The 24807-nt window shown below is 36.2% G+C and overlaps 1 protein-coding gene across 2 annotated transcripts in view; it reads right to left on the bottom strand.

Moving 5' to 3' along the window:
* LOC100936428 (uncharacterized) overlaps window positions 1-24807 on the bottom strand; it is a 600254-nt gene that overhangs the window by 412251 nt on the left and 163196 nt on the right. For both annotated transcript variants that reach the window (XR_008517427.2, XM_063720861.1), the window contains one exon: window positions 3766-3825. Coding sequence is in view for 1 of the 2 variants with exons in the window: in XM_063720861.1 (XP_063576931.1) it covers window positions 3766-3825 (60 nt within the window). In the remaining variant the exon portion in view is untranslated. The remainder of the gene's footprint in view (window positions 1-3765; window positions 3826-24807) is intronic.

Here is a 24807-nt window from a genome sequence, read left to right as displayed (position 1 = left end):
GCCTATTAAGTTTCTAGCATAGATTAATATCAGCCATCAACCAGGATAGGAAATAGTAGGAGAGGTAGGTTAGGGATAAAGACTGAGCTCATTAATGTTTTGGTTGTCTTCAGGTCGTCAAATCAAAAATATATTAATGTCAGTTGGAGATGCTGAACTTTGGAGAATTCAAGCAAAAGATTAAGAGCTCTTTTGTATGGAGGTTAAAGGTTCTATCTCTTGTAGGGAGGCAGCTTTTTCTACCTCTTAGCATGGTGCCTAGCAGATAGTTGGTTTTCAAAAATGTCTGATGGCTGGCTGGATGAATGCTATATCTCTAATTCTGGTAGAAATTTGTCTTGGCTTTTACAAGCTATATCAAAGTTTCTAAAAATAAAAGTGGGGGATAAAATTCATGAGACAAAGTCATTATATTTTACATTTAAGAAGTTAATGTCACAGAAGGTCACAAAAGGACTGAGAAGGAAAGCTGATGGAGGAAATGGACTGGATGAAGGAAAAGTAGAAGATGGCGGGAATTGCCTTTGGAAAGATTCAGAACACTAAACACTTCCTTCAAAGACTGGAAGATATTTCTAAAGGTCACATTCCTAAAAGCAGAAACGCTGAAATAAACAGATCCTTAAATCTTATATTTGGCCTTAGTCGTACCCAACTGTAGTTGACCTTTCACACCCATCAAAGATAATATAGGGTCTACTCATATAACTCACCAGCTTATATTCAATAGTTTTATGGCTACTGTATAAATCCAAATGGATCACTTGGGCATTTTAAGAATTTGCACAAACTAGCCTCATCTCTGTCCAGCAAATAGAATATAAGAACATGAAGTTTGAATATTATGATGAATTGTGCTGAACTGATAGAACTACATCCAAATAAGTCTATGACAAGGATTACATATTGTTTTCAAATATTTCCAAAACATTTTAAAAATCAATCATATTCAAACTCTGGTGTATACAACCCGATACACTTAGAAATATTTTCATAGAAATAAATCTCAGAATTTAAAAAATGGCATTAGAAATAGACTAGGTTTTGGACAGCTATGATGGCTCATGCCTGTAATCTCAGCACTTTGATCCACCAACCCGAGCAGATCACATCATGAGGTCAGGAGTTTGAGACTAGCCTGGCCAACATGGCAAAACCCCATCTCTACTAAAAATACAAAAATTAGCCAGGCATGGTGGTACACGTCTGCAGTCTCAGCTACCAAGGAAGCTGAGGCACCATGAGAATTGCTTGAACCTGGGAGGTGAAGGTTGTAGTGAGCTGAGATTGAGCCACTGCACTCCAATCTGGGCGACAGAGCAAGACCTCATCTCAAAAAAATAAATAAATACATATATATATACGTGTGTGTGTATGTATACACATACATATATATATACACACACACACTAGGTATTAAGCAGAATTAATAAATCAGGAAGATAAATATATCAAACAAGTACATAATTCCACTTTTGGCTTTTTGAGAGAAGCTGTAAAACAGGGAAACTTCTGACATACAATATCAGTGAAAAATGAAGAAAAACATATAAAAATTAGAAATGATGAAGAGTCTATCAAACCTATTCAACAATAATTTTGCAAACCAAAAGATTGTAGTGTATAAATATGTGGCAGTAAAATGAAAAACTTAACAAAATGAGCAATACTTTTAAAATGTCAGACTAGAAATTAACTCAATAAAAGTAGAATTCCTACAAAATTCAAAGAACAATTAATAAAACATTTTTTTCTAAATTTCACCTCCAAAATAGATTCCGTGGTCTGAATATTCTACCAGTAAGGTTTTTATCTGTAATTTTTACATATATATAACTCCACGGCAAATATTGTAAAGTTCAATGTGGATATAACATCCTTAATAGTACCACATAGATATCAAGCAATAAAAAATAGTATATATCATTCTTACTTTGGAATATTCTTTAAAATTCTCAAGTAAACAAAAAGGAATTGAGCTAAGGTACGTAATAAAAGTAAGCTTCCAGCTATGCAAGAGTAACATAATATTAGCAAATCTGCTGATCTAGAGAGGAGAACCAAATCATCTTCTCAACAGATTTTAAAACATTAATTTATATTTAATTGAGATTTATAGAACATCAACAGGAACTTCTGATCATCAAATATAGTTAATTAAGAATATAATTACTTCTTAGGAAAAAGAATAAAACTTATACAAATAGTCAACACAGAAATCAAATTACAATCATGAAAGTAATTCCTAATAAAATCAGAAAGAACAAATAATTATTCAGTTATTTCATGTTACACTGAAAGACATAGCCAAGGCAATAAGTAGTGAACTCAAAATTGAAAAAAGTATGATGCTAAAAAGGAAAAAAATAAAAGTATCTAAAATTGTTATTGTTTTTAGAAAATATGATATTCTATCTGGAACAACAAAATAACTAACTGAAGAACGATTACCATTATTTATTAATGTCATTTATTATATAATGAGATTATTTATTAATGTCATTTATTATAGAGCTAAATGAGATATAAGTATACAAAATATGCACATCTTAAGAATCCCAAAAAATAATTCAAATACAATAAGTAATTTTGTAATATCTAACACTTATGAGCTAGGCACTGTTCTATACACCTAACTTGTATCAACATATTTCATCCTCAAGACAACCCCTTCAGCTAGGTATGTATTATTAGCTCCATTTTGCAGATGAGAAAGGACAGCCCAGAGAGTGTAAAGGATTTGCCCAAGTTCACGCAGAGAACAGGTGGTGGAGCAGGCATTTATACCCAAGCAGCAGAGGAAGTGGGGTCAAAGGAGGCAAACCTGCATTTTACATCATCATCACACTCATTTCTTGAATTTTTACAGTAGGTTGTGTGTTCATATACTGAAAACATTCACCAATTTATACAAAAGGTTAACAGGTTACATTAGGTGGTGGGAATAAGTTTTTTAATTGTATTTATGTGTATCTAATTTATCTATCCATTATGAACGTAATATCATCTGTAATAAGAAAAATACAATAAATGCAATTTTGAAGCACATTGCTTGGGTCATGAGCTCAGATGGAGAACTGTCTGTATTTTAGACAACTCCCTTATGTTAAACAGTATTAAAAGACTTTGCACCATCTGACTGACAGTGTGATTGTCACAAACTTAAGCATAAAGTTTTCAGGGAGATAGTTCCTGCCACAAAATTATAAAGAAGAATGACTTCATGTATCCCACCTCAAAACTTGAGAAAAGAAACTCTTAATGAAGATGATCCCCAAAGTGAAGATAGACCAGCTTATCAAAGTTTCAAATGTATGAGGGTACTGAATTGGATATCATTTCAAAACATAGTTAATTATGTATCTATGGAAGGCTATAGGTTGTATTTTTATGATTTCACTATAAGAAAATAAATGATACGTAATTATCTGAAAAGATAGTTTTATGTGTATATTTTGATATACAATTCTTCTTATATATTGTTTACAAAATGTTTGCCAGTCGCCTATTTTCAGAAATTTTAACTTTTACCAGATTTTAGAGTAGAGTGATTAAATAGTTCCCAGGCTTACATGCCATATATTTGCATCTCAGGATTATAATTTTTAAATAAGATAAAAAAAGTATTTAGTGATTCTAGTTTTTCTTATAAAAAAATTAAAACATGAGTGAAGAAGGTAAATCAAGTTTCTCATTTCAGTACTCAGAAAGTTATATTAATTATGGATAAACAAATATGGTTACATAATAAGATGTTCTGCTTACCATTTGGATAGAATGCTTGCAAGTTATTTGGACAATTATCCCAGTAAAATTCCTGAAGATCTGAAAAATAAGAATGATTGAGGAAGATCAATTAAACCTATTTTGTATATCATTTTATAATACATTAATTCCATGTGATCTTTGACTCATATTCATTCCAGGCTCCCACATTCAGGCTCATAATTTTCATTTAATCTGAATATTAAGTAAACTTAGGAAATAGCACACGTCTTTTATTTATCCACACACTCTTCATTGCCAGGAGCTACCTTTCCAGCCTGACTGCACTGAACCTCAACTCTGACCTTCACGAATCACACTGTGCAGTTAAAAGAAATAATTCACTCTAAACTCTCACTTGATACTTCCCTTAAACAAAATAGAGAGACTGTACCATTATGCTCATAATTTTTAAATTATAAGTTTTGGGATACATGTGCAGAACGTACAGGTTTATTACACAGGTATACATGTGCCATAGTGGTTTATGAAACCTATCTACATTTATTTCTCCTAATGCTATCCCTCCCCTAGCCCCCCCACGCCCCAACAGGCCTTGGTGTGTGATGTCCCCTTCCCTGTGTCCATGTGTTCTCATTGTTCAACTCCCAATTATGAGTGAGAACATGTGGTGTTTGGTTTTCTATTCCTGTGTTAGTCTGCTGAGAATGATGGTTTCTAGACTCATCCATGTCCCTGCAAAGGACATGAACTCATCCTTTTTTATGGCTGCATACTATTCCATGGTGTATATGTGCCACATTTTCTTTATCCAGTCTATCATTGATGGGCATTTGGGTTGGTTCCAAGTCTTTGCTATTATGAATAGTGCTGCAATAAACATACGAGTGTATGTGCAGAATTATAGTAGAATGATTTATAATCCTTCGGGAATATACCCAGTAATGGGATTGCTGGGTGAAATGGTATTTCTGGTTCTAGATCCTTCAGGAATTGCCACACTGTCTTCCACAATGGTTGACCTAATTTACACTCCCACCAACAGTGTAAAAGCTTTCCTATTTCTCCACATCCTCTCCAGCATCTGCTGTTTCCTGACATTTTAATGATCACCATTCTAACTGGCATGAGATGGTATCTCATTGTGGTTTTAATTTGCATTTCTCTAATGACCAATGATGATGAGGTTATTTCCATATGTTTGTTGGCTGCATAAATGTCTTCTTTTGAGAAGTGTCTGTTCATAGTCTTCACCCACTTTTTAATGGGGTTGGTTTTTTTTTCTTGTAAATTTGTTTAAATTCTTTGTAGATTCTGGATATTAGCCCTGTGTCAGATGGATAGATTGCAAAAATTTTCTCCCATTTTGTAGGTTGCCTGTTCACTCTGAAGATAGTTTATTTTGCTGTGCAGAAGCTCTTTAGTTTAATGAGATCCCAGTTGTCAATTTAGGCTTTTATTGCCATTGCTTTTGGTGTTTTAGTCATGAAGTCTTTGCCCATGCCTATGTCCTGAATGGTATTGCCTAGGTTTTCTTCTAAGGTTTTTATGGTTTTAGGTCTTATGTTTAAGTCCTTAATCCATCTTGAGTTAATTTTTGTACAAGGTGTAAGGAAGGGGTCCAGTTTCAGTTTTCTGCATAGGGCTAGCCAGTTTTCCCAACACCATTTATTAAATAGGGAATCCTTTCCCCACTGCTTGTTTTTGTCAGGTTTGTCAAAGATCAGATGGTTGTAGATGGGTGGCATTATTTCTGAGGCCTCTGTCCTGTTCCATTGGTCTATTTGGTACCAGTACCATGCTGTTTTGGTTATTGTAGCCTTGTAGTATATTTTGAAGTCAGGTAGGGTGATGCCTCCAGCTTTGTTCTTTTTGCTTAGGATTGGCAGGGCTATGGAGGCTCCTTTTGGGTTCCATATGAAATTTAAAGTAGTTTTTTTCTAATTCTGTGAAGAAAGTCAATGGTAGCTTGATGGGAATAGCATTGAATCTATAAATTACTTTGGGCAGTATGGCCATTTTCATGATATTGGGTCTTCCTATCCATGAGCATGGAATGTTTTTCCACATGTTTGTGTGCTCTCTTATTTCCTTGAACAGTGGTTTGTAGTTCTCCTTGAAGAAGAGGTCCTTCACATCCCTTGTAAGTTTGATTCCTAGGTATTTTATTCCCTTTGTAGCAATTATGAATGGGAGTTCACTCATAATTTGGCTCTGTGTTTGTCTATTATTGGTGTATAGGAATGCTTGTAATTTTTGTACATGGATTTTGTATCCTGAGACTTTGCTGAAGTTGTTTATTTGCTTAAGGAGACTTTGGACTGAGATGATGGGTTATTCTAAATATACAATCATGTCATCTGCAAACAGGGACAACTTGACTTCCTCTCTTCCTATTTGAATACCCTTCATTTCCTTCTCTGGCCTGATTGCTCTGCCCAGAACTTCCAATATTATTTTGAGCACGAGTGGTGAGAGAAGGCATCCTTGTCTTGTGCCAGTTTTCAAAGGGAATGCTCCCAGCTTTGACCCATTCAGTATATTAGCTGTGGGTTTGTCACAAATTGCTCTTATTTTCTTGAGATATGTTCCATCACTACCTAGTTTATTGAGAGTTTTTAGCATGAACGGGTGTTGAATTTTATCAAAGGTCTTTTCTGCATCTATTGAGATAATCATGTGTTTTTCATCATTGATTTGCATATGTTGAACCAGCCTTGTATGCCAGGGATGAAGCCAACTTGATTGTGGTGGATGAGCTTTTTGATGTGCTGCTGGATTCGGTTTGGCAGTATTCTATTAAGGATTTTTGCATCGATGTTCATCAGGGATATTGGCCTGAAATTTTCTTTTCTTTTTGTTGTGTCTCTGCCAGGTTTTGTTATCAGGATGATGCTGACCTCATAAAATGAGTTAGGGAAGAGTCCCTCTTTTTCTATTGTTTGAAATAGTTTCAGAAGGGATGGTACCAGCTCCTCTTTGTACCTCTGGTAGAATTTGGCTGTGAATCCTTCTGGTCCTGGGCTCTTTTGGTTGGTAGGGTATTAATTACTGCCTCACTTTCAGAGCTTGTTATTGGTCTATTCAGTGATTCGACTTCTTCCTGGTTTAGTCTTGAGAGGGCGTATGTGTCCAGGAATTTATCTATTTTTTCTAGATTTTCTAGTTTATTTACGTAAAGGTGTTTGTAGTATTCTCTGATAGTAGTTTGTATTCCTGTGGGATCAATGATGATATCTCCTTTACCATTTTTTATCGTGTCTATTTGATTCTTCTCTCTTTTCTTCTTTATTACTCTGGCTAGGGGTCTACTATTTTATTAATCTTTTCAAAAAACCAGCTCCTGTGTTTATTGATTTTTTAAGGCTTTTTCGTGTCTCTATCTTCTTCAGTTCTGCACTGATCTTAGTTATTTCTTGTCTTCTTCTAGCTTTTGAATTTGTTTGCTCTTGCTTCTCTAGTTCTTTTAATTGTGATGTTAGGGTATTGATTTTAGATCTTTCCTGCTTTCCCCTGTGGGCATTTAGTGCTATAAATTTCCCTGTAAACACTGCTTTAGCTGTGTCCCAGAGATTCTGGTACATTGTGTCTTTGTTCTCATTGGTTTCAAAAAACTTATGTATTTCTGCCTTAATTTCGTTATTTACACAGTAGTCATTCAGGAGAAGGTTGTTCAGTTTCCATGTAGTTGTGCAGTTTTGAGTGAGTTTCTTAATCCCGAGTACTAATTTGATTGTGTTGTGGTCTGAGAGACTATTTGTCAGGATTTTCATTCTTTTGCATTTGCTGAGGAGTGTTTTACTTCCAATTACGTGGTCAATTTTAGAATAAGTGCAATGTGCTGAGAAAATGTATATTCTGTTGATTTGGGGTAGAGACTTCTGTAAATGTCTATTAGGTCTGCTTGGTCCAGAGCGGAGTTCAAGGCTTGAATGTCCTTGTTAATTTTCTGTCTCGTTGATCTGTCTAATACTGACAGTGGGTGTTAAAGTCTCCCACTATTATTGTGTTGGAGTAAAAGTCTCCTTGTGGGTTTCTAAAAACTTCCTTTATGAATCTGGGTGCTCCTGTATTGGGTGCTTATATATTTAGGATAGTTAGCTTGTCTTGTTGCATTGATCCCTTTACCATTAAGTAATGTCCTTCTTTGTCTTTTTTTGTCTTTGTTGGTTTAAAGTCTGTTTCATCAGAGACTAGGATTGCAACCCCTGATTTTTCTTTTTTTTTGCTTTCCATTTGTTTGGTAAATATTCCTCCATCCATTTATTTTGAGCCCATGTGTGTCTTTGCACGTGAGATGTGTCTCCTCAATACTGCACACCAATGGGTCTTTACTTTTTATCCAATTTGCCAGTCTGTGTCTTTTAATTGGGGCATTTAGCCCATTTACATTTAAGGTTAATATTTTTATGTGTGATTTTGATCCTGTCTTTATGATGCTAGCTGGTTTTTAGGCCCATTAGTTGATGCAGTTTCTTCATAGTATCAATTGTCTTTACAATTTGGTATGTTTTTGCAGTGGCTGGTACCAGTTTTTCCTTTCCATATTTAGTGCTTCCTTCAGGAGCTCTTCTAAGGCAGGCCTGGTGGTGACAAAATCTCTCAGCATTTGCTTGTCTTTAAAGAATTTTATTTCTCCTTCGCTTATGAAGCTTAGTTTGGCTGGATATGAAATTCTGGGTTGAAAATTCTTTTCTTTAAGAAAGTCAGATATTGGCACCCACTCTCTTCTGGCTTGTAGGGTTTCTGCAGAGACACCCGCTGTTAGTCTGATGTGCTTCCCTTTGTGGGTAACTTGACCTTCTTCTCTGGCTGCCCTTAACATGTTTTCCTTCATTTCAACCTTTGTGAATCGGATGATTATGTGTCTTGGGGTTGCTCTTTTCAAGGAGTATCTTAGTGGTGCTTTCTGTATTTCCTCAGTTTGAATGTTGGCCTGACTTGCTAGATGGGGAAAGTTCTCCTGGATAATATACTGAAGAGTGTTTTCCAACTTGGTTCCATGCTCCCTGTCACTTTCAGGTACACCAATCAAACGTAAGTTTGGTCTTTTCACATAGTTCCATATTTCTTGGAGGCTTTGTTCATTCCTTTTCATTCTTTTTACTCTAATCTTGTCTTCCTGCTTTATTTCATTAAGTCGATCTTCAATCTCTGATATTCCTTTTTCCACTTGATCGATTCAGCTATTGATACTTGTGTATGCTTCACGAAGTTCTCGTGCTCTTTTTCAGCTACATGAGGTCACTTATATTCTTCTCTAAACTGGTTATTGTAGTTAGCAATTCATTTAACCTTTTTTCAAGGTTCTTAGCTTCCTTGCATTGGGTTAGAACATGCTCCTTTATTTCGGAGCAGTTTGTTATCAGCCACTTTCTGAAGCCTACCTCTGTCAATTCATCAAACTCATCCAGTTTTGTGCAGTTTTGTTCCCTTGCTGATGAGGAGTTATGATCCTTTGGAGGAGAAGAGGCGTTCTGGTTTTTAGAATTTTCAGCCTTTTTGTGCTGGTTTTTCCTCACCTTCATAGATTTATCTACCTTTGGTCTTTGATGTTGGTGATCTTCAAATGGTGTTTTGGTGTGGACGTCCTTTTTGTTGATGTTGATGCTATTCCTTTCTGTATGTTAGTTTTCCTTCTAACAGTCAGGCCCCTCTGCTGTAGGTCTGCTGGAGTTTGCTAGAGGTCCACCCCAGACCCTATTTGCCTTGGTATCACCAGTGGAGGCTGCAGAACAGCAAAGATTACTGTCTGTTCTTTCCTCTGGAAGTTTCTTCCCAGAGGGTCACCTGCCAAATGCCAGCTGGAGCTCTCCTGTATGAGGTATCTGTCGATCCCTGCTGGGAGCTGTCTCCCAGTCAAGAGGCATGGAGATCAGGGACCCACTTGAGGAGGAAGTCTGTCCCTTAGCAGAGCTTGAGTGCTGTGCTAGGAGATTCTCTGCTCTCTTCAGAGCTGGCAGGAAGGAATGTTTAAGTCTTTTGAAGCTGTGCCCACAGCCGCCCCTTCTTCCAGTTGCTCTGTCCCAGGGACATGGGAATTTTATCTATAAGTCCCTGACAGTGGCTACTGCCTTTCTTTCAAAGATGCCTGGCCCAGAGAGGAAGAATGTTGAGAGGCAGTCTGGCTACAGTGGCTTTGCCCAGCTGCAGTAGGTTCCACCCAGTTCAAGTTTCCCTGCAGCTTTGTTTACACTGTGAGGGGAAAACTGCCTACTCAAGCCTCAGTAGGAGCAGATGCCCCTTCTTCCACCAAGCTCGGGTGTCCCAGGTCGACTTCAGACTGCTGTGCTGGCAGCGAGAATTTCAAGCCAGTGGATCTTAGCTTGCTGGGCTTTGTGGGGTGGGATCTGCTGAGCAAGGCAACTTGGTTCCCTGGCTTCAGCCCCCTTTCCAGGGGAGTGAACAGTTCTGTTTGCTAGCATTCCAGACACCACTGGGGCATGAAAAAAAAAAACTCCTGCAGTTAGCTCGGTGTCTGCCCAAACAGCCGCCCAGTTCCATGTTTGAAGCACAGGGCCCTGGTGGTATAGGCACCTGAGGGAGTCTCCTGGTCTGTGGGTATGTGGGCCAGAATGCATCGTTCCTTACGGCACAGTCCCTCATGGCTTCCCTTGGCTAGGGGAGGGAGTTCCCCACCTTTTGCACTTCCTTGGTGAGACAACGCCCCACTCTGCTTTGGTTCGCCCTCCGTAGGCTGCACCTACGTCTAATCAGTCCCAGTGAGATTAGCCAGGTACGTCAGTTGGAAATGAAGAAAACACCCGCCTTCTGCCTTGATCTAGCTGGGAGCTGCAAACCGGAGGTGTTCCTATTTGGCTATCTTCCCCACAACCTACGCTCATAATTTTTAATGGTACTTCACAAACTTTCTGTAGGAGAAAATTGCACTATAATCTTCAAGTGTGATCAGAGGAAATCCATATCCTGAAATTTTTGAGTCTATATACTAGGTGAGCTAATTTATAGGTTTGGCAATGATATCACCTCTGGAAATATATTTATTTTAAGATCGTGATTAGCACGTTATTTCAGACATGGTATAATAATTGTCAAGTACTTTTATAAGACCAGAGAACTCTCATCAATTTAAAAAAATCCTTATTTTTAGAAGATAAGGAAAATGAAACTCAAGGAAAGAGAAATGGCTTGGCTAAGATCTTAGCTTAGAAGCAGTGCTATGGCAATGCTAAGTCTCAAAGCTTTATTTTACGCCTCTTTCCATGGCATTGTTTTGAAATATATTTATTAAAACTATAATATATTCCAAGCATCTAACTGAGCACTGGGGAATCAGTAATGAACATGATAGATAAAGAACCTGATTTCATGAAGCTTAATTCTAATAATCTTGGTTCATTAAAGTATTGAATAAACTCTTCCATCCGTATAATTAATATAGAATGAAAGTTTAACCAAGATGCCAAGAGTTCAGAATGCAGTGGTATTATGAGCCAAGCCTAGTTTCCAACGAATATTCTTTCTTTAAACCTCTTAAATATATTTGACCTACAAAGTGCTTAGCTGAACATCTGAATATCTTTGACATGTAGATAGACATTTTGTGCAAAGATAAAACTTTCAAAAAACAAGTATCTTTTTCCATTTCATGTTTTCAAAGATATGTTTTATTTACTTACTGATCTGATTCTGTGTTAACTTCCAGGCTCAGTGTGAAGCTTAAAAACATGCTGTAGAGGTTAAAATTTCCACACGTGCAAATGAGCAAACAGATTCCACACACAAGAGCAAAATAAAGACCTTGAGATCCATTCTGCAAATCATTTCTTAACTACTCTTTCATATTTGGCAGTGAGTTCAGTTGTTCCGCTTATAGTAGGCATTTGCAAAATAGAATGGCATAGTTTAAAAATAACAGATTGGATCTTTAGATAACTAAAACACCTTTCTCGTGCCTACATTTTTATGCTCCCTAACAATAAGATATAAGTAACTACATTCCTGTTTAGTTGCATTATCTTAATGACTTTGGTTATTAATTATTTTAGAACGGCTTTCACATGAGGCAAATTGGGATGGTTTTGTCATTATAAAAACATCAGTTGAAATCTGGCAAACAAAGAGCCCAAAATAATTTACTAAACATAAGGCCAAGTTGCCAAGTTTTGCCTAAAATTACAGTTGTTCCTAAAATTATAACAACAGAAAGATATGTAGAATGGTTACTCAGTGTGAAGTGATTATTGGTTAGGCTTCCTTGTGACCGAGTCCAAAGCCTCTGAATGTGACTACCAACTTGATTCACTTAGAAATACCTCCGTTTTAGCATAGTTACCTTTCAGATTCTCTCAAAACCTCCTTTATATGACATTCAGGATACTGAATTAGTGACTGATTTCACCAAAAAAGAATCAGCTCATAGAATGGACCCATCAGGGAATGCCTGAGGAGAATCATTCTCTACGTTTTAAAGAGAAGACAAACCCAGGCACATAGTCGGTGATTGATAGAATGGAATCTGGTTAATGCTCCTTTATTACTAGTTCTGTGTCTTTTCCACAATGTCATAGCTATGATATGAAGTGTTTTATTCTTTGTCATATACTTAGGACATAAGGAACATTTTATGGTATATATCATAAAATAAAACTCCTTACATATATTACAGAACCTTATATTACATATTATTACCTATATATGTAATTCACCATATACATGATATTAATTAGAAATTTCTGAACTTGAAAACTATGTCTTCTGCTTCTAGTGACCAACTCCATCATATAAAGACACTGTCTGTGTCATCGTTTCAGAATTACAACATTAAAAGATCATAATGAATTGCACCACCAAGGCTTGTAACTATTGTCTTTGACACTTTCATCCTATTTTCTTGGAGTAAATTTTCTCCAGCAGATGAGACTTCAACAGGCTCTTCTCAAGTGCCTTCTCCTCCTAGAATCAAATTTAGTGCATTTCTAAGAAAAATTTCAGAGCTTATTGTCTTACATTATGCTTTTTTTTCCTAATCACAGTCATTATAAAAATCAGGGTTGTGAGATTCGAGATTTTCAAAAATGTCAAATATCAGTGTGTCCCGCTTTTATTCTATTTTTTTAGCTAAAGTTTTCACTCTAATTTATATCATTGAAACACATGGTGCAATAATATATATCCTTGAAACACATGGTGCAATAATTTATATCCTTGAAACACATGGTGCATGCATTGAGATTGCTTGTCATCTAATTAGAAAACAATGTCAAAGATTGTTTAAAGTATTATCTTACTTATTACTGGGAATTGAGGGGTCAAATAAAACACAAGTGATAGAAACACTGTTTTACTTATTTGTCATTTGTCATTTTCAAATAAGGCAACAGCAAGGAGTCAAATGTTTATGACAGAAATAAGTCACATTAGTGCTAAATATGTTTTCTATAAATCTACCAGTAATCATATGTTTGGAATAGGTTGACCAATTTTTAAATGTCTTTGCTATTATAGAGTTAAATGAAGGTAAAGAGAAAACCAAAAGAGAAAGAGAAAGAGAAAGGAAAATTTTAACTATGATTATAATAGTCATAACTTACCACATGCCCACTATGCATTATTGAAGAGTTTGAACCAGAGAGCGACATGACTTGGTTTACTTTTTTATGATATTATTGTGGCTGATAAGTGGAGAACAGATGGAAGAGTGGGGCCGGGGTGGCTCTAGATAAGCAGACAGAAAAGTTAGGCTACTCTTGTAGTCTGGGGATAATGTAACTATACTTTCAATTAGAATGCAGTAGTAGAAATTGACAGGAACATAGGAAGTTGAGATGTCTGGAGAATAAACTGTGGAAAAGAGAATCAAGGCCAACTCAGGTCTTCAGCTGGAGCAACAAGGTAGATTGGTGGTGCTGTTTATTAAAAGGGTGTGTCTAGCATATGGTGGAGGGAAAGAGATTTGGAAGAACGATTACTATTTCGGCCATTTTACCTATGTAGGTTTAAAACATTGCTATATAAGTGGCTAATAGGCTGTCCTTTCATATGCCATAATTTCTATTTTATCATCCACAATTTTCTCAATAATAAGAATAGCCAGTTCACCCTTTTTCTGCTGCATTGTATTGAGAGTTCCTGTATCTGTGCCTCGTGAGTAATTCTTATCTCTTCTACATTTCAGTCTCTCAGTCCACCAGTTATTTTCCCGTAGACTATTAGTAATGCCTTTGTGTCTCTTGCTGAATTAATTAATGCAGCCCTCTACCCTGTGAATTCCTCAAGTTAATGTCCTCCCCTCCCCTACATAGCTAAGCTCCTCGAAAAAGAACATGAACCTGTTCATTTTAACTCTTTCATTTGTATTTTATTCTACTATGCACTGAGTGGGTGCTCCACTTCTACTTCCACTATGTTACTGAGACTGGTCTCACAAATGTAAACTCCTAATTGTGACACCCTATGGATTATGTTGGTAAGTCATATATATATATATATATATATATATATATATATATATATATATATTGCAGGTTGCTATTCCTAATGTTATTCTTCCTCCTCTAAACATTTTGCTTTGTGCGATATTAACATTACATTTATGAAACGTCAGTGACCAACAAATCTACATCTCTAATTCGTTCCCATGTTCTAGCCTTTGGGCCCACATATTGAACTGCATACTTGGAATCTCCACCTGGCTGCCACATACACACTCCAAACAAAACATAGCTAAACACTGAACACTAACCACTTCTCACTCTTTGCTCCCAAACCTCTTTTCCTATTCCTATTGGTGAACAGCATCACCATCCACCCATTAACCCAAGACAGATGTTTGGGAATACTGCCTCTTCCACATCATCCAAATTTTATCATCGACTTTGACTTGTTAACACTACTTCTGGCTGGGTGTGTTGGCTCACGCCTGTTATCCCAACACATTGGAAGGCTGAGGCAGGTGGATCACCTGAGGCCGGGAGTTCGAGACCAGCCTGACCAACATGGTGAAACCCCATCTCTACTAAAAATACAAAAATTAGCCAGGCATGGTGGCACGTACCTGTAATCCCAGCTACTCTGGAGGCTGAGGCAGGAGAATTGCTTGAACCCGGGAGGTGGAGGTTGTAGTGAGCTGAGATTGTGCCATTGCACTCCAGCCTGGGTAACAGAGTGAAACTGTCAAAAAAAAAAAAGAAAAGAACACACATACACACACACACACACACACACACACACACACCCTACTACTTCCTTAACATATCCTGTATCAAATCCTTTCCTCTCTATCCCCACCATTCAGGCTTTATTTCATGTCCCAATATTACCAGAAGGAATCATTTAACGCCTCTTATTGTGCATTCCCCACTCATCCTCTGCATTTCTGCCAGAGGTCTCCTTCTAAAATGTACAGCTCTGTTGCTCTCCTGCTGAAAACCCCTTAAAAGATCTTCACTGCCTAAAGGAAAATGTTCATGAACTTTGGCATGGTTTTTAATGGTTTCCAAAATCTTACCCCTGCTTCACCACCTTACCTTCGTTCTCATCTCTCACCATGCCTTATTTACATGCCCTAGTAGTCACATGTACCAGACATGTGGTTTCATGCTTCTTTATCCTCTCAAATGTTCCATGTCTAAAACATATCTCCATCCCTGCCTGTGAAAAAAAATCCCATTTCTGTCTTTCCAGATTCTGTTGGACCTTCCCCATATAAATGAACCCTTTCTTGATGGCACTGGTAGAAGAGGTTCTTCTTGATGATTTTACTCCTGTTGATACACAGTTCTTATATAGCAACTCAAATATTTTATAGAACTCATTGATTTTATGCCTCTAATGTCACTATACTGGTCTTGCCTTGTTATCCCCACTAACAAGATTGGTAGTTCAATATATTACTGATGATATTCTAGAATAAATACAGAATAATGAATTAGTTAATGAATAAATGATGTATCCCAAAACCCTACCAATAAACACTAACACATCAAAACATTTTCAAAAAATTCTCCATGACTTTCTAATCCCATTTTAAAGCACAGCACACTGAAAATAACATACCTAGATGACACACACAGTCTACTACGAAAAGAACAAAGTGTCAACATAGGACAAATCTATTAGGTCAACTATTGACAGACATAAGCCGTTTCATGGACTTTGGCTAGAGTTAAACTTGAGAAAACAATTTCACGTTAAACTTTGAACTTTAGAATTTAGGAAGAGGGAAAGCAACCAAAATAAGCTGCATAATCAGCTTAAATTCAATCAGCACTATTTCTAGATATAGCATAAAGATCTGTGAGCTGTCTTGCATCTTATTACCAAAATTAAGCATAGACAAAGCATGAGAATTGCTTATGATCTTCAGCAAATAGTGATTTTCAAAAACACGTGTAATCTTATTCATGTGGTTGAATCAGAACTACATTTACCCAGCAGTACAGATGGATATGATTTGCTCTGGAAACTGAGATTGTTTTATTACTTTACAGTTTTTACCTATAAAAATAAATTTACATGCTAGTGCATATGGTGAGTCTCAGACCTTAAAATATGCCTAGAAATAGCTGAATAAAAATGCCATCACACTGCAGCTATGAAATTCAGGTTGGATGCTTTCACGCTGTTTACTTTGATACCACTATAGTAATACCTTTCTGTCTCTATTTTAATTTTATTTTTAAAAATACATAGCAGTAGGCCGGGTGTGCTGGCTCACGCCTGTAATCCCAGCATTTTGGGAGGCCAAGGCGGGTGGATCACGAGGTCCGAAGATCGAGCCCATCCTGGCTAACTCGGTGAAACCCCATCTCTACTAAAAATACAAAAAAATTTAGCCGGGCGAGGTGGCGGGCGACTGTAGTCCCAGCTACTGGGGAGGCTGAGGCAGGAGAATGGCGTGAACCCGGGAGGCGGAGCTTACAGTGAGCTGAGATCGCGCCACTGCACTCCAGCCTGGGTGGCAGAGTGAGACTCTGTCTCAAAAAAAAAAAAAAAAAAAAAAAAAAAAATATATATATATATATATATACACACACACATAGCAGTATATAAACTCATCTTTCCTGTAAAAAATCTAAACAATACAAATGTATTTGAAGTCAATTTTCCTTCCCCACCTTTTCTTAATTTTATTTTCCTCCTCAGAGGTAAGTGTTTAGTATATATCATTCAAGTTGTATGACACATTCACATAATAGATCGTTTTTATTATACATGTCATTTATGAAGTGTATTGTTCTAAGTCTTGCATTTTCTCTTAATAGTAAGACTTAGAGACTTTGTTGATAGAAGCATAAACTGTCAAGAACAATTTTGAAATTCAACTTTTAACTAGGAATTCCACTTCTGCAAAAAGTGGCATATACAGTGGTGACTATTATAGGGATGTTCAAAACAATGAAGCAGAGGAAATGAAATAACCATCCAACAATAGAGGAATGTTTTAATATATGGTATGATGATAAGTCCATGCTATGAATTATCATGCTGCTGGTTTAAAAGTATGAGGCAGATCTAAATATAGTGAATTTATGTACCTGTAAGTTATTTCACAATGTTTCTCTGGAATTATTAATTCAGCCTTATTTCCAAGCAATATTCCTTACCATTTGACTCTCACACTCTTGTCAACCACCATCTTAGAGATATATTATTCATAGAGACATAGGAAGGGATTAGTGAAAGATGGAAGATGGAGGATCCTGAAAGTTTGGTAAGCGGCATGGTCATATTTTGCCTTATATTAAATAACACAGAAGGAAAGAAAGACCTAGTAATAGGAATATCTGGGCCCTGTTAATCACATGCATAGCTAAGCTAGTTTTTATTTGCAGAAAGTAAGAGCAAGGAACTGATTGAAAACTAAACTATACATAGTACCTAAGATTGCTGCACATAGCTGCAAAACAGGCCCAGGTGCCAAGTTATTAAAAAAACGATTAATGAAATGAAAGCAGAAATACTAGGTGTGAAATATGAGAATACAAGGGAGAGAAATTATAAATATTCAAAAAAGAGCTTAAGAAAAAAACAACTGAGAAATACTTTTAGACATGTGACTTAAATATTTTTAAAATATTCATCTCCTCTCAGAGTAATAAAGAGAGGGCTAAATATTATACTTAAGAAGATCAAAGGAAGAGGAAACAGTTATTCTATAACTAAAGATAAATTCACAATTTTGTAAATAAAAGTTTCAAATGTGGAACTTTTTTCAAAAATGTCACTTAATCTACTTCATAGTCTCTCCTTTGAGATGAAAGAGAGAAAACTTACTCTGACACATTTTTTGTGAATTATTTTTCAAGGTCAGATTAAATAAACATATTCTAAGAAGATTGTTCACGTAAATTATCTCATTTAATTCTCTCAGCAGCCCACTAGGGTAGAAATTCATAGCTGCATTTTACTACTGGATAAACGGAGGCTCAGAAAGTATAAGAAACTCAGCCAGCCAGAACACTTCAGAGCTGGAATTTGAATTCCCATTTGTTCACTACAGCTTTAACGCTCTTTCTGTCTCATCGCAGTTGCTTTAAAATCCTTATATAAGAACGCCACCAGAATGGAAATGAGTACATTGCATTCAGTTTTAGTTAGCTTTTCCTGATTAACAGATACATTCACATTACATATTTTAGGGTAGTGTTTATAAAATGCAAAATGACTATCACTTAATAAACCTGATTATATAGAGAGTTATCAGATATATCACCCTCTTTTTATGTGGTAGTGTGGATTACAAGGCTCTGAAATGAGTTCTTTACTGTTTTTTTGTTGTTTTGGGTGCTCTGTTTAAAGAGAAATTTTTTGTAATTAAATAGCAGTCAGACATATAAAAGGCAAGCTGATCTCAGTACTGTATTTACGTAAGGCAGACAAAGATTGCATTTTCTATTTTGTGGTCTGGACACCTGGGGCACAAACTTCAGTAAGAGGGTCAACATCACTGAAATAATCCCTTATGTATCTGTCATATAAACAAGGCTTTAAATTCTGAAAACTCCATATAACAAAAAGAGAAAAGTATTTTTACATTACTATTATGAAGTGCCAAAGTTTCTGTTCTTAGTTGATTTGTTCTTGTAGCCACTTGTATAACTTTTTAAAAATCATTTTCCACTTAATAAAATGCTTTGCACTGGCACAACATAATTATGTTATGCACAAGCCACAGAGATAATTATAGTTCCTCCAGACATTCTTAATCTGTATTAGTGGAAACAAGTTACAGGGTGATGAGAACCTCACATATCATTATCCAATCTCAACAGCTGCTTAGTTAATCTTGCCATATTCAAATCCAAGTTATCGTCTTATCATTTCTAACCTGCCATGTTCTTCTGAATTTCTGCTGATTTAAAGACATATCTATGCACTGTTGTAAGTCCTCAGATCTATTTAAGACTGCACTATGATTAATGTGTCTCACTAAGCCAAATGTCCTTTTTCTAACATAATTTAAGACTGCACTGTGTCCATATTTAGAATTCAACCTAACAAATAAGTGCTTGCTGAACTTCTCCTACATCCTTCATATTAAAGGAAAGAGGGAGCCTTATGAGTATTAGAGAATCTGCTACATGTTCACAAGCAACCAAATCCTGCCATGGAGAAAATACATTCATTTACATTATGATATGTCCAATTTTCCATACCTCTTAATTTGCCTAACACTTAAAAGTAGCAATCAAATGTCAAGTTTTCAGCTCAGTAATCTATCATCAACTAATTATCATCAATATAGGAAGCATTCCTTTTTAGAGCTGTATTAGATCCTTACTAATTGTAGTTTAGTACTTTGTCCCGTTTGGTTTTGCTTATTCCAAGTGCCAGGATTTCCACCATTTCCGATGGAACTTTCCTCTGTAATTGAACAAATTTCACTACTACGTTGTATTTCCTGTGATTGAGTTTATCCTCTTCCTGATGATTATTAAGCTGTGGACAATTACCTTAAATCTTCAGGACAAAAAATTAATTCTTCTTTGTTTTTAGCAATCTAGGAGACTCAACAATCATTTGTGAGTTTCCCAAGATTAATAAGCTTGTTCTTATCTGTGAAGTGTCACCACCATTGTAACCATTTCTCAATGATGGCAATATTATTATTTTTGACAAGCAAGGAAAAAGTTACAAAGGACTGGCTAAAATATTTAAGCCTTTCTATGCACATCAAGAGACTCCAGGACTCCCTCTTTGGGGAACAGAAAGTGCAGGTAAATGAAAATCCTCCTTTTGTAAAAGAACTAGAAAATACATTCTGCCTGCCGGGTGCGGTGGCTCCGCCTGTAATCCCAGCACTTTGGGAGACTGAGGCAGGTGGATCACCTGAGACCAGCCTGACCAACATGGAAAAAACCTGTCTTTACTAAAAAATACAAAATCAGCTGGGCGTAATGCCGCATGGCTGTAATCCCAGCTACTTGGGAAGCTGAGGTAGGAGAATCACTTGAACTTGGGAGGCGGAGGTTGCGGTGAGCTGAGATCATGCCATTGCACTCCAGCCTGGGCAACAAGAGCAAAACTCCATTTCAAAAAGAAAAATGAAAATACATCCTACTACTTAGAGTGAAAAAAGGATAGGAAAACAAACCCAACAGGTACTCATACATATACTCATCCTTATGAATATGTCTCACTGATGACTCGCTAAATCCTTCAGGGCCTTCAAGACACCTGAAAAAGTTCCTTTATTCTTATTTTAATGTGTGCTTATAATTCTTAATCTGGAAATGTTTTATATTAATTGTAAGTATGTTAGCCCATTCAAATCATACCTATATGCAATTTGCTCTATTTTACGCATCAAACCCGTTACTAGCCAATAAACTCACTAAAAGATTTACCCAGTTATTATATATGCAGACTTAGATTCAGAGGTTGTTTTACTCCCCATATTCTATTTTTTTCACTGCCTTATTTAAATAAGTCAAGTATCCTAAATACTTAGTCCTTCAGTAATACTGTCCTGCAGAGCAAAAGATATGGTGATGAGGCATAGCAAAACAAAATAAAAATTTTCCCTCCAAGCACGTACTATTTAAAAATCAGTGGGAGTATATCTTTATTTTTTAAAAACTCAAAAGTATTCTGTTGTGGTTTTATTCAAACTCAACAAAATTTAACAAGAGCACCTGACTCTTACACATTTGCAGCCTAAATTCTCAAATCACAGATTCTAGCACATGAGATAGATTTGAAGAAATGCCAAAATCAAAAACCAAGAGACTTAAAAAAAAAACATTAACAGATAATTTTAAGTAGAGTGGTGTGATGTAATAAGAATTGCAATGTAGAAAAATAATCCTTTGGCAGCAACCAGTTATAGGGTAAAATTATATTCTTTCTTTTTTTTATCTCGGTCATTGCCCTAATATTTTACCTTACTGAAATGCAGGAATTGTATCATTCTCCCAGGTGTTAAAAGCAGAGACCGGTAGGCTGAGGACCAAGACTCCTCTACAGACTCATTGGTAGGCTAAGGACCAAGACTCCTCTACAGACTCATTGGTAGGCTGAGGACCAAGACTCCTCTACAGACTCATTGGTAGGCTAAGGACCAAGACTCCTCTACAGACTCATTGGTAGGCTGAGGACCAAGACTCCTCTACAGACTCATTGGTAGGCTGAGGACCAAGACTCCTCTACAGACTCATCAGTAGGCTGAGGACCAAGACTCCTTTACACTCCAGTAGGCTGAGGACCAAGACTCCTCTACAGACTCATGAGTGATCAGAAAGTCACAACAATAGGCCATGGGATTTATGTCAGTGGAGTTAAGCCATGATGGTATGAAAATACTGGAGTGACCTCAGAAGGGAAATGATTTTATACACTCATTGTGTATGTAAAACATGTAATAATTTGGCCCTCAAAATAACTGTGTGAAGTGGATAGAACGGTTATGATTGACAAAAACTAAAAACTCAGACAAGTTTCATGGCCAAAAAGGAGAGAAACTAAGCTAAAACCCATATCTTCTGGTAACTTATCAGTCCTTTTTCCTCTTGCTTAATCAAAATTTTCTTCACTCTCTCAATATCATCAATGAGTAGGAAATAATAAAAGTAAATTTCAAACACGTTTAATATGTCTTTTTCTTCTCTTTGAAATATTTTTGGAATGTATCCATTATTGAAAGGAAACCTACACCTTAGATCAAAGTGTTTAAAGAGCACATAAATACTACTACCCATTATAACAGGAAACCACATGAGTAGATAAAATTTTTTATTACAATTAACGCACTTTCACTTGAATTCTGCTACTACACTGTATTTCCAATTGCCATTCTAAGCTTAACAATTATACATAGCATACAATATGTTTGATGGGAGTAAGACAATTTTTCTGAAAGTTGGAATAATTTAAATTATCAATCTAAAAGTTACATGTTAATGATAACTCCATCATTGTCATCTAAACTTTGTTACCCCTTCTCTGAGGGAGTTGAGGAGGATCTTTCATTTTGACCTTGGAAAGAGTTAGGCTATCTTCTTGGAGGACTAACAGTCTCAGTTGCCAGTGAAAAATCTTCTTAAGTCAAATACCTGAAAATGAGACTTTGCATACTCTACATCAACACTATTTTATGTTTTACATTGTGGTAAATTGTTGCTACGTCTAGTGGGAATATAAGAGGCTATTTTACTCCTCAAATGTTTAAATACTTCCCCTGCATCACAAAAATGAGAAAAGAATGGCCCTCAAAACCCTATTTCAAGAGTGCCCTTTATGTTGTGAATACAGTATTCTTGATTATGCAGATGAGACTTACACACGCCATTGAAGAACTCCAATATTACCTTTTCCTTCACTGAAGTCTAGCAGAATCAAAAGATTCATAATGCCTTCGAACTCTCTGAAATGTTACCTTTCAGTATAATTTCAAAAATATCTATACCCTGACCATAAGTCTAGAAGAGAATGTAGAATGAAGATTAGAGCCATATAATTTTGGTTAAGGAAAAACAAAGATAAAAAAGACTTTTTAATGAGTTTTTAAAAAGGTGGGGACATGATCTACCCTATATAATTTATTATTCAGTTTTGTTTTTCAAAATGTGGTAACATGTGGCTATAACAGAAGATATTTTTACTGTGCTTCTCTTCAAGTTCAAGGCTTTCAGAGACGTCATTGTCAAACCCAGAAAAAATTCTTGCCTTGGCAGGTTTTAACAGACCCTTAGTTAATGAGATCAACTGTTAGCTGTTAGTGCCCTTTGGAACTCATCAAATAATTCCCAAGGATTAACAATTGAGAACACTCTGTCAGTGAAATACAAAATCTCTGGATTACTCACCAACACAAACAATCTGCCTTTTCAAATCGACTTTCTCAAATGTTTTGCGTGTTCTCTCGTTTCCATTCCCACTGCATTAGTTCAAGCTGCTCTGCACTACTCCCATTCCTAATTTCTTTCCATTCTACTTGTTCTGAACACTGCTTTCTTTCTCAAGCATTTGCTGCAGATTTTGAAGTGACTCCTGAACTATAAATAGGGTGCTTAAGGCTTGTCATGTGATAGTCCACAAATATCTTTCAGACGTCTTTATCTCTGCCCCATCATAGAATCTCATCTCTGGCCATTTTATAGCTTCCTGTTGTCATGTCACTTCTCATGTTGTAGCCTCTATCTCTGCTGATGACAAGTCCCTGCCTATGCTTCAAGCTCTGCTCCAATACTGCCCCTTGCAAAAAGTTTTTCCTTGTGAGACAGTCTTTATCCCTCTACTGCATAAGCTAATAAATCCGGCCTTGCATTAACATTGACTTATGGAAAGTTCTGTTCCATAATTACTAAGAATTTAGAGGGTAGAAAATGTGTATTGGTTGTAGATGTGCTCTCCACAGTGCCTGGCTCAGAGTTATACATACAACCAAAGTTATCCTACATGTGTTATCTGGCTCTTATGAGGGACACAGAGAGATGATATTGCCCAGATTCACCTGAGCAAGGTATGGCCATGTGGCTGAGCACTGAAGAGTGGAGTATATATAGGTCTGCTCCAGGTCCAGGCCATAAAATTTTCCCATGTGTGAACTAATACTTCAATAGCAACTGTGGAAGTTGCTACTGGTAGAGCTACAAGATGGAAAGAACTTAAGTCTTTGAATCAGGGAGTAAAAAACTGTCCAAGGCATACTTCATGGATTGTAATCTGAACAAGCTCTGAACCTCTAAGAAGCTGGGGTTTTATCTATCACATCAGCTGATATATCCTTATAACACAGCAAGTCTGCTGATTGGTCAGCCAATTATTACAATGGAGACGATAATAAATAACGTTATTAATGTAGACATATGTATATATGTATATATTTATATAGCAAAAGTTTTCTTTACCTGTGTGCCCATCAAGCATAATTTTATTGCTATTGCTTTTTGTGTATAAACTGTCCCATCAATAATTTTGAATTTAATATATTTTTAAATGAATGGAGAATTTAGTCACTAGAGAAAAAAATTTCAGTACAGACATCTGAAATTCTATAATTTGTGTAGTCTTTTACATTTATATTGCCCATACTTTATTCAATGGAAATATTTCTTAGAAATGTACTTTTATCAAGACTTGCCAAAGCAAAAGCTCAGTTTTCACAGAAATAACAGCTTTCTTTCTTTATATATACATTTTTAAAAATCAGTTTACCTAATTTTTAATTAAGTAAAATCACATAAGCAACTGCCATAAATAATGTTTGAGAACAAGCGTGATTAAAGCTATTATATGTTTGTGATATTGAAATTCTTTATATTTAGTTTAAGCCTTGTACTTATTAATGCATTTCTCTTCTCCCCTGTTTCTATGGTCAGGGTCTCCAGGCACATACAATCCTACCACACTGCTGCAGTTGAGATAAATGAACACATTAAGAAATGGAGCTGGTACAATACCTATCTAATTGAATTGTGAAAGGTAGTTTACCAGAAGATATTAGCATGTTTTACTTGTGTTGTGATGGCTGTGTGAGTTACTGGTCTGGAGAGAATATTATACAACCTTATTGCATTTTAAAGAACATATGTTTTCTTAACTTTTTTTTCAATCACATATGAAAACCAGTATGATCTGCACATTTGAGATATGCTCTTAAAATATACATCTCCAGGT

The sequence above is a fragment of the Pongo abelii genome, chromosome 22 (genome assembly GCF_028885655.2).
Source record: "Pongo abelii isolate AG06213 chromosome 22, NHGRI_mPonAbe1-v2.0_pri, whole genome shotgun sequence".
Lineage (NCBI taxonomy): Eukaryota > Metazoa > Chordata > Mammalia > Primates > Hominidae > Pongo > Pongo abelii.
Note: the sequence above shows the minus strand (reverse complement) of the source record. Positions and strands in the feature narration are given on the sequence as shown.